Here is a 15,154-nt window from a genome sequence, read left to right as displayed (position 1 = left end):
AGCTTCCATTTCATTTTTTGAAATTGGGGCGTTTCCAATAAAAAAAATAATTAAAAAAAAAAAAAAATTAATCCTATGGCTGACCTAAAAAAGGCAACCTTACCCCCCCCCCCCCAACGGAGCAAAATGTCAAATTTTCAAATTTCGAGACCCCCCCCCCCCCCCCCCCCCCCCCCCCCCCCCCGCTTATTCAGCGGCTGGATGAGTCGTTGCGAAATTTTCGGCCCGATTTATAAATGTTACCCCCCCCCCCCCCTCCCCCCCTTGAAAAAAACCTGCGTACGCGCCTGCAAACATGTGCTTATTCCAGCCAAAACCCTCTGGTTAAAATTCATACGTCCATCCGATGGCTGGATTATAGCTATACGAATATTGGCATGCTTGGCCCGCCATACCGCTCGGTTGGCTGCTTGTGAAGCGCTGCTTGTGATGTGATCTATTCTTCTGGGTCTCGGAGTAACTTTTGACCTGTATGTACACTAGCGCCAAATATTAAATGGTAGGTACTTTGTAATTGGATATGATAAAATGAGCCTCGCAGATACAGCATTCGGTAGGAACTACTAAAGTCTTGCAGTCTAAACGGGAATCTAGATAGGCCTAGTGTATAAATGCATACTGTCCTACTAGCTGTAGTCCCACTCGTAGGACTAGGAGTAGGCTAGGCCTAGACCCCTCTGTCTCTTTCGTTCGATCTTATTTGGGAAGGGTCGCCTCCTCTCTCTAGACCATGTAGACTAGGAGTAGATGTAAGAGTTTGTGATATCACCGTCTGATGAATGTGTTTTCTTGTTTCGTAATGATATTTCTGATTTCAAATGTTTGAAATTTTTAGAACCACTTCAATTTCAAAGTTCAATCAATGTCCATGAATCATGATGTCTGCTGATGCATGATGATGATAATGAGGCGCTAGAGTAGTAGAGAGTAGAGAAATGTACTTCGCACCACCACCACATGTGCTTCATTCTGTCATGCATTGTGCATTGGTTTCCTCATTCCCACTCTATTCTAGACTAGGCTATCTGACCATAGTCTAGACTCTAGTCGACTCTACACACAGGTTGCGTGTGACTGAATGATAAATAAAATCTAGGCACTTTATTTTAGACAGGTATTCACCAAGTTTGTTTGTTTAAATGTATAGGTATACCCCCCCCCCTTTATGTTGTTGTAAGTGATTTGTTATTTTTTGTAGCGTCCTTAATGTATTATGTTACAGGGTCAGCTAATCACAAGGCTTGTTCCTTTCTTGCTGTCCCTCTCATACTTAATCTAAATGTATACTTTGTTATTAATTTTTCTTGTGAATTTTATCCTTTGTATCATGTTGATTTATGAATGTTTGCACGTGTTTTCTGGATTTTTATGAGCAAATAAATTGAAATTGAAATAAATTGAAATTGAAAATTGAAATTGAAATTGAACACACCTGGGGAGTGTTTCACAAAGATCCTAAGTAGAACTTAACACTAAGTTGGACTTAAAAAGTATGGACAGCCATTGGAGCCTTAAAATGAAATATATTCAAAAGCAAAAATTGGAGTATTTCAGACTTTTCATCAATGCCACATCAAGAACATGAAATCTCCCATGATAATAGAAAATATGAATGATTTGAATCAACATTTTATGCCTTCTAAAAAAAAATTACAAAATGTTTTCAAGGATGCTAATGGCTTCCCATAAATTTTAAGTCCAACTTAGAGATAAGTTCAACTTAGGATCTTTGTGAAACACCCCCCAGGTGCGAAAGTACATTAGCGGATTTAGCGCCGCTGATGGTACATGTGTTTAATTTTTCAAATGATATTACTGATTTGTATTCATGTTTTAATTGAAGATTTATCACAGATTTATTTGTGGTTGAGTTGCCAAAAACTTCATCATCATCATCATCATGATACGAGGAGAGGTAGATCCTGTAATCCTCTGTCACTTCTTCAGGGTTGGTTATGTTCTAGAGGTTAACTCATTGCACATGCGCAGGTTTAGGACGGTTTTGATCATATCAAATTAACTTAATTCAAATCGCTCAGACCACCAGTGCTTATCCAGTCTCATCTTGAAGATATTAATGGAGTTTGAGTCAATTATTTCTTGAGGGAGACTATTCCAGTCGGACACCACTCTGTTGCTGAAAAAGCATTTCCTTATGTTTAGACGAGACCTTTCCTTGAAAATCTTTAGAGAGTGTCCTCGGGTTCGAGTATTCAGTGATAAGGTGAAGAAGTGACTTGGGTCCAGCTTTACTAAGCCCTTTAGTATTTTGAAGACTGTAATAGCATCGCCTCTCCGTCTCCTATAGTACAAGGAGTGTAGGTCGAAAATCTTTAGCCTGTCTGTGTAGGGAAGTTCTCTCGTCTCTGGCATCATCTTTGTCGCTCTCCTCTGGACCCTTTCAACGTGGAGTTGGTATGCTTTGTTTACTGCCATAGATACATGTTCATGGAACTTAAGTTCGACATCTACTTGTACACCCAGGTCTTTTTCAAGAGTGGATATCTTGACTTATTCTCCTTTCATGTGGTAATTGTCCTTTCTGTTGTTTCTACCCAGGTGAATAACTGCACACTTGCTTTGGTTGAAGGGTAGTTGCCACTTCTCAGCCCACAAGATGAGATTTGTCAGGTCCGTCTGTAGTGATGAGGAGTCTACCTGATTTACTTGCAATGCCAATGTCAATGATCATCACACCAGCAACACATAATGGTCAATGCTAATGCATATAGATAAAGTGTAGGTTTAATACATTATTATTCCTAAGTAAGAGTAAGAAGAAGAAGGAGGAGGAGGAGGAGGAGGAGGAGGAGGAGGAGGAGGAGGAGGAGGAGGAGGAGAGGAGGGAGGGAGGGAGAGGGAGGGAGGAGAGAAGATGAAGAAAGATAAGAGGGAAAAGGAGGAGGAGAGGAGGAGGGAGGAGAGGAAAGAAGAAAAGAGAAGAGAAAAGAAAAGAAGAGAAGAGAAGAGAAGAGAAGAGAAGAGAAGAGGAAGAAAGATAAGAGGGAAAAGGAGGAGGAGAGGAAGAAGGGAGAAGAAAAAGAAGAGGTAAGAAGCAGGGGGAAAAGAAGGAGGTCTATGAGACTATGACCAAGGCTATATATTAACAACAGCACAAGCTACTTTCCAATATCATTTAATATCCATCTAATTTACTTTCACAGATAAAATGGCCAGTATCTCCAGCTACTCAAAGCAACTCAGAAGATTATGGCATATCCACAGACAGTTCAAGAACACCTCGGTGCCCCCAACTGTCCCCTTGAGATGGATGAATACACACCGTGTTAGGTCACCTATCCAGAGGATATGTAGTCAGTGCTGCAGGGCTAGTTACCCATCCAGGACCCTAGCAACCATTCCCAAGGGGGATCAGAAGAAGGACTTGATGTTCTCGTCTGATTTCAAGCCGGATATTGATCTAGATTTTCTTGCTCAAAATGCGGAGGTTATTGCAGACCGTATCAGCCACAGGAAGGGCAAAATTGATGTTCATGAAGTTGTAAGGTTTTTTTTTAGCAGCTTTGGAATTAAATTAAAGATGTATGTTCAACTTAGATTATTACCTCTCGGGTGAATTTAAAGAATAGGACTTGTATGACCAGCAGGGTTCTCTCTGGTGCAATAGTCACATACCAAGGGTAAGGACTAAGGATCTCACAAAAGAAACACTATTTGTAAAGTCTTTCCAACAAGGGTTCCATCAAAGGTTATTGATGTTTCATTACTTACTTTCAACATGCTAAAATACTATTTCACTTTGGTCAATATTTCAATGCTTATAATAATAGCCTAATACTCCACTCCAAATTTTATTAAACCGAAACGGAAATTCTTTTTGCCCAATTGATCGTGAGCCCGGCAGCCACTGAGCAGCGCCAGATCGACGTTGCTCTATCCCTTATTGTTGAACGCCAAACAAGGTAGCAACAACTCCCATCTTTTAACGTCTTTTGGTATGATGCGGCCGGGGTTCGAACCCACGACCTCCCGGTTGTGAGGCGGACGCTCTACTGACTGAGCCAACACTCCGGTATACTTATATTATACCCCAAAAACACAAAACAACAACAAATAAACAAACAAACAATTAAAGAAGAAAGATACCAGAGTAGTATTTTTAAATAATTGAACACAATCTTATTCTTGGAATAACACATAGATTTAGCCCCCAAGACCCAAGTTATATCTGGCCTAGTATTCAACAAGTTATGATGAAAGATGGAAGGAGGTAATCTTCAATTTTAGAGGAATTTCTCAGAATGAGAAAATCATTTAGTTTCAGTTTGATATATAAAGTTGATATCCAGTCATACCTGTAATGTCAATACTAAGTAAATCAAAGTGATTTGTATGCATATGTGTCTTTTTTCCTGTTAGCTTAAAAAGATGAAAGAATTCCAGCTCATACAAGAGGATGTCCATGATGTTCAACTTAGACTACAAACTGATATAGACAAAGGATTGGTATGTACTTGATATTATAATAAATAGCTGATTCATTTTTTTATTTAATGAAAAAAAATAACCTCCAAGGTAACAAGATACTTTTTGATATGAAGTTTCAGTTTTGCTACAAAAAATATTTGAAATATCTGAATGAATCCACATAAAAGAAGTACCCAACCATGAATTGAGCTGTGCAAAGCCCTCTCTAACAATTGATTCATAGGTAAACAGAGTATACATTTATATTATCTGTAGAACACATATCCCCTCAAAAAGAAAAAGAAAAACTACAGATCACTGAGCGACATGCTTTTAATTTTTTTTTTAATATATGAATGACATGACTGTATGTAGCAGGATCTCGTAATTACTTTAGGAGTGAAACTGCTTCTTTTCTTATTTGCTTTAAGAATTGTGCAGTGCCTTTCTTCTTTTTCCTCAGAACACAAAGGAATTGGAAAGTATGTTGAAGGAGAAAAAGAACCAGCTTGATAGAGCACAAAATGACTTCTATCGGATTGCAGTGGCCATTCCAAATTCAATCCATCCTGATGTGGTAAGACTTCATCTAACAAGTATATGCAGATGCCCCTCTAAGCTGAGAAACTGATCTTGTACAAGCACCTTGTTTGTGTTTGTAGGAAAAACTGCATTTTAAAATTGTGTTTTGTCAATAATGAAGAAAAAAAAAATCATGATCATTATTTCTTAGTTCTTATGAGTACAGAGGTGTATATATTTTGACTAAAGAAATGAGACATTAGTCTTTTCAACGTGAGACAATGATTTTCGAACTCCTCAATTTGATGATGAAATAATTGCAACGATAGTTACCTGTTCCGGTGATAGATGTCTTTCATCTATGTCTATTCTGTTTCTTATATTTATATATTCTATTAAACAGCCTTTGACTGAAGATGCTGATCCTGTGTTAATAGAAGAAATAAATGAGAAGAGATCATTTGACTTTCCCATCAAGGGACATGTGGAGCTTGGTGAAGATTTAGACATCATCAGATTAAAGTAAGTCAATATTCCTTCAAGAAAGAGAAAATGTAAACTTTTGTAGACAATAAAATGCTGAAATAATATTCCTTTTGGAGAAAAAAAAAGTTTGAGTATTTACAGTTTCAAAGATAGTCTTCATGAAAAACAAACCAACAAAGTCTATTTGATTGATCAGTGCAGCACCAGTATTCTATTGTGTTTTGATTTCAATTTCCCCCCCTTCAATCCTGATAAAATTTTACAAAATCAGCTCAGTTTGCAAGAAGGACAATTAGTTATAAATATAGGCAATATAGGCAATCAGACTTTAATTTTTTTTTTAATTGTTAACAGATATGTAGAAGATGTCCATTCAATCCAGCTTATCTCAAGGCTTGATCTCTCTCTATCTCTGTAGGAATCTTGGACATACTACCGGTCATAGGTCTTACTTCTTGAAAGGTGCTGGATCAATGCTAGAGGATGCCCTCGTAAGGTTTACATTAGACAGGTTAATCAAGAACCATGGCTTTAAGATCATCAAAGTCCCTGATCTCATCAAACCAGTCGTTTTCGTAAGTATTGTAAGTAAACTTAACCCTTTCTCATCCTCTCCAGGTCTCCCCAATCCTCCCCCCTCTCTCACATAATGGTGGTGGTGGTGGTGGTTATTTTACGTGACAGCAATAGATGCTTGTTAGTAAGCAACCTGAAGACCGACGGCATTAGGTCCTCTCCAAGGGACCTGGTAATGAGGATTAATGCCTTACCAAAGGGCACTAGCGCATCGACTTGGTTTCGAACCCGGGTCACCAGATTACAAGACCACTGCTCTACCGACTGAGCCATCACGCCTCCTTTGCAACCGCAAGCCTACTGTATAAGAATGTATCAGTCCATGAGTGTAAGGCTCTTCAAATTGGCTGAATCTGTAATCTCCTGTGATGTAGTGGCGTACAACTTTCCCAAATGTTCTAAAAACACAAAATGACTAAAAATCAATTTTTGTTGTTGTTGTTGTTGAAAATGTATTGCTTGGGAAGATCATTTTTTTTCAGAGAACCTGTTATAATAACTCTCAAAAATGTTTTTATGCCTCCGTTACGAAGTAGCCGGAGGCATTATGTTTTCTGGTTGTCCGTCCGTCCGTACGTCCCGTTCTCGTGATCGCGTTATCTGAAGAACTGATTGATGGATTCCTGCCAAACTTTGGTCATGTATGTATCTTGCAGAGCCGATGAACTGATTAGATTTTGGGGTCACGAGGTCAAAGGTCAAAGGTCACAGGGCTCATTATGTATGCAAAAACAGCTCATGATCGCGTTATCCGAAGAACCGATTGATGGATTCCTGCCAAACTTTGGTCATGTATGTATCTTGCAGAGCCGATGAACTGAATAGATTTTGGGGTCACGAGGTCAAAGGTCAAAGATCACAGGGCTCATTATGTATGCAAAAACTGCTCGTGATCGCGTTATCTCAAGAACCGATTGAAGGATTCCTGCCAAACTTAGGTCATGTATGTTACTTGCGAAGCCGATGAACTGATTAGATTTTGGGGTCATGAGGTCAAGGTCAAAGGTCATGCGGCTCATTATGTATGCAAAAATAGCTTGTGATTGCATTATCATTAGAACAGATTGATGGATTCCTGCCAAACTTAGATCATGTATGCATCTTGCAGAGCCAATGAACTGAGTAGATTCTTTGGTCATGAGGTCAAAGGTCAAAGGTCATGGGCTCATTATGTATGCAAAAATAGCTTGTGAACGCATTCTCATTAGAACTGACAGATGGATTACTATTTAACTCGGGACATCTTGCAGAGCCAATGAACTGAGTAGATGTTAGGGTCATGAGGTCAAAGATCAAAGGGTCATATATGTATATGAGAAATTGCTTGTAATCACAATATTCTGAGAACCTGTTAATGGATTACAATTGAACTTGAATTTAAAAAATTTCTTCTGTTTTGGTTTGTAAATTGCTCTATGACAGAGGCATCATTTTGACTGGGCGCAGTCGAAGTTCCATCTAGTTTTGAGTAGTGCCCCAAGGGTGAAGACACTTGGAGAAACACAGAAATTAGTGATTTTTTTGTACAATACAAATCGGAGAGTTATCCGTCACTTCATCACAATCCACTGACAGAATTGCCAATTTGAGATTTGCATAGCTGTAGTGATCTCATATTTCAAACATTCATCTTTTTTATCAATTTTCTTTCGGCATTCTAATTCTCGAATTTTTCTGCTTTATTATAATTAATTATATTTGCTTATATAGCGCCTAACACTTACTTTATCAGAAGTCTCAAAGCGCTCTACAATAATGCAGCATAATAAATTACCCTGGCTTTAGCAGTGCAGCTGTTACGCGTGTTGCATTTCAAGGAATAAATTAATACCAGGTACCAATTTACTTCACCTGGGTGGAGTGTGGCAAATGTAGATCAATGTTTTGCCAAAGGACATTAGTGCTGCGGCGGGACTCGAACCTCGGACCTTGTGATCGACAGTCCGGCGACGTATCCACTCGACCACAATACCTCTACACTCTTTCATTCAAATGAACTTTAATATTGCAAAGGGTTGGATTGCCCTTTATTGATCAATGATTTTATTACAAATTGTTAAAGTTTGTGAAAAAGAGATCTATGTTGAGTACTTTCCATATTCTATTGTCTCTGATTTGTTGTTCAGGAAGCTTGTGGAATGAGAACCGAAGGTCTTCACACACAGGTGTATCCTCTATCACCGGAGTATCATAACAGTGATTTGTGGTTAGCTGGGACTGCTGAAGTAGGCATTGCAGGTCATTAACCACATATTTTTTTGTTTTTGTTTTTTTTTTGGGGGGGGGGATTATTTTGATTGAAATTTCAAGGATCAAATCTGTAAAGAGGAATGTTTGTCATTGAAAATATATATTGTATATCTTGAGTGCAGGATTTACGAGATAGATTTTGTAATAGTTAATAAACTAAAGTTATTTCATGGCAGGATTTGTCAACCATTGCACAAAAATAATTCAATATTATATTTCAAAAAATACAATTCCTGGTTCACACAATGTACGAGGCCAAGTGCGCAATACCTAAATCAAGTCTTTGCTTATGTTCATTTCACTGTCACATTTAGCTATACATGTACTTTTAAAACACTTGCAAAATCAGTGACCTGCAGTTGGTAATTGTGAATGTGCTTGACTCCATCTAATGATATTATGAAATATGAATAATGTAGGTAAACCCTATCGTTGTATTTAATTGTTTGCAGGATATTTGATGAATAAGACAATACCCATGGCAGAACTTCCCTTGAGAATAGCTGCTGTGAGTCGTTGCTACCGAGCTGAGACAGCTCACAGCGCTGATGCTAGAGGGCTCTATAGAGTACATCAGTTTACAAAGGTATTATTTGGGACCATGTGGCATTTTATACATTCTTTTTATGCCTCCGTCCGTCCATACGTCCCGTCCGTACGTCCTGTTCTCGTGATCGCGTTATCTCAAGAACCGACAGATGGATTCCCGTCAAACTTGGATCATGTATGTATCTTGCAAAGCCAATGAACTGATTATATTTTGGGCTCACGAGATCCAAGGTCAAAGGTCACAGGGCTCATCATGTATGCAAAATAGCTCGTGATCGTGTTATCTCAAGAACCCATTAATGGATTCCCGCCAAACTTGGGTCATGTATGTATCTTGCAGAGCCAATGAATTGATTAGATTTTGAGGTCGCGAGATCCAAGGTCAAAGGTCATAGGGCTCATTATGTATGCAAAATAGCTTGTGATCGCGTTATCTCAAGAACCCAGTGATGGATTCCCGCCAAACTTGGGTCATGTTTGTATCTTGCAGAGCCAATGAACTGATTAGATTTTGGGCTCACGAGATCCAAGGTCAAAGATCACATTATGTATGCAAAATAGCTTGTGATCGCGTTATCTCAAGAACCCAGTGATGGATTTCGCCAAACTTGGGCCATGTATGTATCTTGCAGAGCCAATGAACTGATTAGATTTTGGGGTAACAAGATCCAAGGTCAAAGGTCACAGGGCTCATTATGTATTCAAAAATAGCTCGTGATCGCTTTATCTCAATAACCCATTGATGGATTCCCGCCAAACTTGGGTCATGTATTTATCTTGCAGAGCCAATGAACGGATTAAATTTATGTATACAAAAATAGCTCATTTTTGTTTTTGTTTGTAAAATTGCTCCATGGCGGAGGCATCATTTTCGACTGCGCGCGGTCGAAGGTCCATCTAGTTTAAGGATATTACTCAAATATGACTTATGACATCGTCTACTATTTATATTACACATTAAAGTTTGTAAAGTTGTAAAGTTTGATTGTTTTTGTTGTTTAGTAATACAGGGTTCCCAGCTATCCTGGAAATAAGGGGAATCTCGGGGAATTTGAGAAAATATCTCAAATTAGGGAAAACTGGGGATTTCTGTGACCCCAAAAGAAATAAGTGAGTCTCTATATTTTGGCAAATGTCCAAAACATATTCACTGGGTGATTGGCTTGATATGGATTTTTAGAACTCCATCAGGGAAATATGGAATAGTCAGAAAATTCTGTTTTCATGAAATGCTGGAAAATCTGATCAATTCTTCAAGATATATACAGCGTTGAATGCAATGATGAAAATTAGACTTAAGGTTGACTACCTCGAATAAAGGTAGTTTAGAAATCATGGCACTTTCAATTTAAAAAGTGATTCAAGTTCATGAAATGTTTTCTCATTTTTTAAGGTGGAGATGTTCTGTGTAGCAGCTAATGAGAGTGGGAAGGAGAGTGAGCAGATCCATCAGGAGTTAGTAGGGATCGAACGAGAGCTCTTCAGTGACTTGGGGTTGCATTTCCAGTAAGAATTGCAAAATAATGTGTACTACTGTAAGCCTCTCTAAATGCAAAGCCATCAGAATAAACTCTAAAAAATTGGGCAAAATGTCTCTTTCTAGACATAAACTCTAATCATGCCCAAGTTTTTTAAACCAATCTTACAAACCTGTGCTTCAAAAATGTGCTGTATACCGGTATATGTTTTTTGTTTTTGTTTTATGTGCTATATATATACAAATCGATAATACACCTATATGAAAATGAAAATTATACAGTGAACTATCAACAATCTCCTGAGTGGGCCAGATTTGCAAGGGTTTCATGTACTGAATAAGTTGAATACTCTAATGATCCTGAATTTCAGTTCGAGAGAGAGAGAGAGAAAAAACCCACTTTGTTTCAATGAAAATGGGCTTCAGTAACAATTTGAGAAAGCATCTGGTCCAGCGGTACAATAAGTAGAGAATGATGTGTTCATTTTATTGGTCATTTATTTCACCATCTGAAGTAGAGCATGTGCCTCATGCATGATGTTGATTTGTATTGTACCTGTAGGATCTTAGATATGCCTGCCCATGACTTAGGAGCTCCTGCATATAGGAAGTTTGACTGTGATGTTGATTTGTATTGTACCTGTAGGATCTTAGATATGCCTGCCCATGACTTAGGAGCTCCTGCATATAGGAAGTTTGACTGTGAAGCCTGGATGCCTCACAGGAAAGCTTATGGAGAGGTAAGAAGCTCAACCTTTAGATCTTGAAAAAATACCAAAATGTATTGATTTTTAGAAACACTTGAGCAGCAGACATCAATGTTGAGGAATTGAAGCGAATCTTGCGTCCTCTCGGCAGTGAAGCTTCATTTTAAGAAAATGTATTTGAAAATCATTGTGAATCGTTTATCATGTAATACTTAAATACATGCTGTAGTAAGTGTAGGCCTGCCTAAGGTTAACAAAGTAATGAGAGCTTGGTGAAAATTGCATATCCAGAAAAGTCACCAATTATCAGTAGACAAATGTTCATTATGTGGACAGGTATGCCTGACAGGTATGCCAGACATCTCAGGCACTATGTTGTTGATTTGTTTAGTTTTAATGTAAATGATAATTGTGGCATAATTTGATTTCAGTGATGTCCTTTTTCTGCCTTTCATAAAGGTTTCCAGTACTTCAAACTGCACAGACTTCCAGAGCAGGCGACTACACATCCAATATAAACCAAGCCCAGAGAGCCAAGCTAAATATGCTCACACAGTAAGTCATCTACATGTCTAGAACAATTTTGTCAATCAATCCATCAAGTTTAATAGTTGATCAAGAAGATGTAGTGGATAAATGCAATTTCTGAATGCTAGCTGAAATAAATAGGAAATTCTTGACCTTATCTTAACTTTTTAATGACCGAACAACTCAACTGAGATTGAGATCTATCGATATATGTGTTATTAAAACAAGTCAGTAGGGTGATACATAATAATAATAATAATAATAATAATAATAATAATAATAATAGAGAATATTTATGAAGCGCATACTAATACATATGAATACAAATCCCTCAAGCATCAAATAATATTTTATTTCTATTTCAATTCAGTCTGGAAATGAAAACTGAATATGTTCCAAAAATTAAGACTTTGTCAGTTTACCATGATATATGCTAATTCATTAAATATCCAACTTGAAAAAGTACCGAGAATATGTCGATAACCCTTCAGTTAACTAACAAAATTAACTGAATAGACGGTTGTTAAAAAGAAAGTTGGAAATTGATAGGGTCACTAAATAAACCTATCTTTGTATGATTACTCTCAATGAACATTCAATGTTTGAATGTGTTCCACCCACCAGCTGAACGGTACAGCCTGTGCAGTGCCTCGCCTCATCATTGCCATTCTGGAGAACAACCAACAGAGAGATGGGAGCATCACGATCCCTGAACCACTTCAACCATACATGGATGGGATGAGAGAGATTACAAGACCTGCATCAGGGAAGCTCCACTTTACAAGATTATGATGGAAGCTCCAGTCTATGAACAGCAGTTGCTGTTAGAAGACCTAAATTAAACTTAATCCTAAACTTTCAAGTTAAACTGATTATGTTTATTGGGGATAGCATGTTATTTGTATATGTATGCAATCAGGTGTTAGGTGTAAGGTGTTAAGTGTTATAGGTTTAAATTCTTTATAAGTCGCAAGGGACCAGCACCGCATAAGACTTTGTTTTTTCTTGCCGGTTTCCTCATTCGTATATATATTTGTATTTTGCGTTTATCTTCCGTTATGTTATTTGTATGTTCCTTACTTATCTGTAAATATCGATGTTATAATTATGTATTATATTATAATTTATGTATTATATATAATTATAATTATGTTTTTATATTATGTCTTTAAAATGTCCCTGTGGAAGTGAATGACGAGGAGTGAAGTGCCTATAGCTGTCATGTAGCCCTTGAAATGAAAGTGGTCAAGATATCAATCTGCAAGCTATTACCTATTGTGATGAAGGTTGTGATGAACCGTTCAAGAGAAGTCCAACCATATATTATAGCAAGGTGATCAGAAAAATAAGAGTAAATATGGTCAAAGTTTGGAAGGAGGCAGACAAACAAGGCAGTTATGAATCTTTGAAAGTTGTCATCACTATAAATACAAGAGTTTCAAATCGGCTATGTTGCTTAGATCACTACGATGTGGTGGCGGAAACCTCCAAGGTTGTTCTGACTTACAAAATGAGTGAAAGGTCTTCTTTTAAAAATTCTTTTCTCAGTGGGATCTTTTCCTTTATGGAGGATTGATAACCACATGCTATCCATGAGGTGTTTATTTTTAGTTCTGCCCCAAGTGGAAAGGCACTTAGGGGAAAAATGGAAAGTAATTTTTCAGTGAATGTCCCTGAAGAGGACAGAATTGACAGACAAAAATTCCAATTTAAGATTCGCATTGGTTTAACGATCTCATATTTCAAACATTTGTAAATTTTTTATCGTTTGTCTGATATCTTTAACATACTTCACTGTCCTATATTTCGTTTCTGTTGTTGGTACACCACAAAGACAAACGTTTGGATTGCCCATAAATAGATTCAGGCAAAAAGAATTATGTGTTTAATGTGGAAAGAATGTCAAATCATGAAAGATGGTGAATATTTAAAAAGAAAAAAGCAGTAATTGTTTGTCATAGTTTTAATAATTCTATAATTATTGCGATAGTGTACCTTGAGCAGTCTTTTAGAATGGTTATGGGCGATTATTATTATTATTTACGCTGTATCTGAATTTGTAAAGCAAGAAATTACATGATTTAAGTTTGTATTTAATTATCTCACTCAGGATCAATGGGCAGCATAAAATAATAAAATCTTTTGTGTAGGTGCGTGATAACTTTCCGATATGGATTATTTATAAAATGTCTAAGACATTACACTAAAAAAAAAAAAAAAAAATGCAACAGTGACACTTATATTTTTGTATGCTTTATTAATCTAAATACCATGATTATCACCATATGAACAATAAATGTTACAATTCATCTAACAAATACTGCACTGAAGATACTACATTTGTCTAGTACTGTGTTTAAAAGTTGTTGTAAGGTCACAAGTTTCAGGGAAAAGTTTACACAGTATTTTTTCAATATTTAGTGGGAATATATTTTTCCATCAGCACATCTTGGCACATTTTGTTTCAGTCCAGCATAAATTGTTTAATACTTGCCAACAAGTCAATATGGAACTTGTAAGTAAGTGAATAAGAGTTTAAGGTGGCATTTCATGATATCCATTCCTTTTCTTTTTATACTTGACAACCAAAGAGAAATGATGGCTCAAACTTGTATCTATTTTCCAATGAAAACAAAAAACAATTCCCAACTTCACTTAAAAATCGTCATAATATTATGCCTAAGGGATATCTTATTTGACTCTATATCATTTACTACTTGAATCCTGTATACTGCCTTGTAAGATGTAATATTTATCTTTAATTTTGAGAGCATTTGATGCCAGTTTTGTCAATTAAATTACTATTCATTGTTTTTTGTTTAAATAATGGCTTAACTTAAAAGAAAAGGTAAACAAAATAATCATCACAACCTGCTTGAAAAAAAAATGCCACCAAAAGGTTCCTTTGTAATCTAAATATTGCACATTTCATACATATGATTGATTATACCACTTATATGCATTATGATTGTCTACTTTTAATTATCTGTTACATATGTTGATATAAAACATCAGGTTTGAATTACAAATACATAATGAAATACAAAAAAAACAACTCCCAAATCATAAATATACAAACAAGTGCAAAAGTATTCTACAAACAGTACGAGGAAAAAAAATCTTGTAAAGTATTGACAACAACTCCCAAATCATAATATACAAACAAGTGCAACAGTAGTCTATAAACATTATGAACAAATCTTGGAAAAGTATTGACAAAACACAATCCATGGCAAGACGTATTATAGTGGTAAGTTTATATAGTAAATGGATATTGGAATCGCTCTCGCACTCGGACTGCCACACGTATGTTAACGTGCACGGGCATCATCTCAAAAGCCTCCAGGATTCATTTAAGATTCCGACTTGAAAAAAGGTATATTAGTTTGTTTAATATGTCCATATGTGTCAGAAACCATCAATAAATAGCCAATTTGTAATTTCTGTCGGTGAGTAATGACTTGTAATATGTAGGTGTTATGTTTAGGCAATTTAAAACCTACAATATCAATATGTTACTTCATAGTAATATTTTTTGCCAATTCAGTTTGCTAAGTAAACAGTATATCAAGTAGCACCTTAAAATTATTTGGCAAAGTTCTTATGGCATAATATGCATATTTGTGCGAAT

General features: G+C 36.7%; 1 protein-coding gene across 2 annotated transcripts; it reads left to right on the top strand.

Moving 5' to 3' along the window:
- The first annotated feature begins 387 nt into the window (after positions 1 to 387).
- Positions 388 to 14,655, top strand: LOC583727 (serine--tRNA ligase, mitochondrial). 2 transcript variants are annotated; one of them, XM_030998791.1, is made up of 12 exons: positions 388 to 499; positions 3,165 to 3,502; positions 4,381 to 4,467; positions 4,892 to 5,005; positions 5,354 to 5,472; positions 5,855 to 6,011; positions 8,139 to 8,250; positions 8,715 to 8,848; positions 10,205 to 10,317; positions 10,935 to 11,028; positions 11,455 to 11,550; positions 12,148 to 14,655. In XM_030998791.1, the coding sequence occupies exons 2-12, from the start codon at positions 3,170 to 3,172 to the stop codon at positions 12,313 to 12,315; spliced, it is 1,527 nt and encodes a 508-aa protein (XP_030854651.1). In that variant the 5' UTR covers positions 388 to 499; positions 3,165 to 3,169; the 3' UTR covers positions 12,316 to 14,655. The 2 variants fall into 2 exon arrangements, with proteins under 2 accessions (XP_030854651.1, XP_030854650.1); XM_030998790.1 differs by having other exon boundaries at positions 5,855 to 6,020.
- The last annotated feature ends 499 nt before the right edge of the window (positions 14,656 to 15,154 follow it).

This window comes from Strongylocentrotus purpuratus, unplaced genomic scaffold (assembly GCF_000002235.5).
Source record: "Strongylocentrotus purpuratus isolate Spur 01 unplaced genomic scaffold, Spur_5.0 spur5_scaffold_5, whole genome shotgun sequence".
Lineage (NCBI taxonomy): Eukaryota > Metazoa > Echinodermata > Echinoidea > Camarodonta > Strongylocentrotidae > Strongylocentrotus > Strongylocentrotus purpuratus.
This window is presented reverse-complemented; position numbering and strand designations above follow the sequence as displayed.

Excerpts from the sequence above, each read along its gene's own strand:
- LOC583727 (XM_030998790.1), top strand. The coding sequence starts at position 3,170 with ATGGCCAGTATCTCCAGCTACTCAAAGCAACTCAGAAGATTATGGCAT. Across the intron at positions 5,006-5,353 it reads ATTCAATCCATCCTGATGTG|CCTTTGACTGAAGATGCTGA; the intron begins GTAAGACTTCAT and ends TCTATTAAACAG. Across the intron at positions 10,318-10,934 it reads GACTTGGGGTTGCATTTCCA|GATCTTAGATATGCCTGCCC; the intron begins GTAAGAATTGCA and ends TTGTACCTGTAG.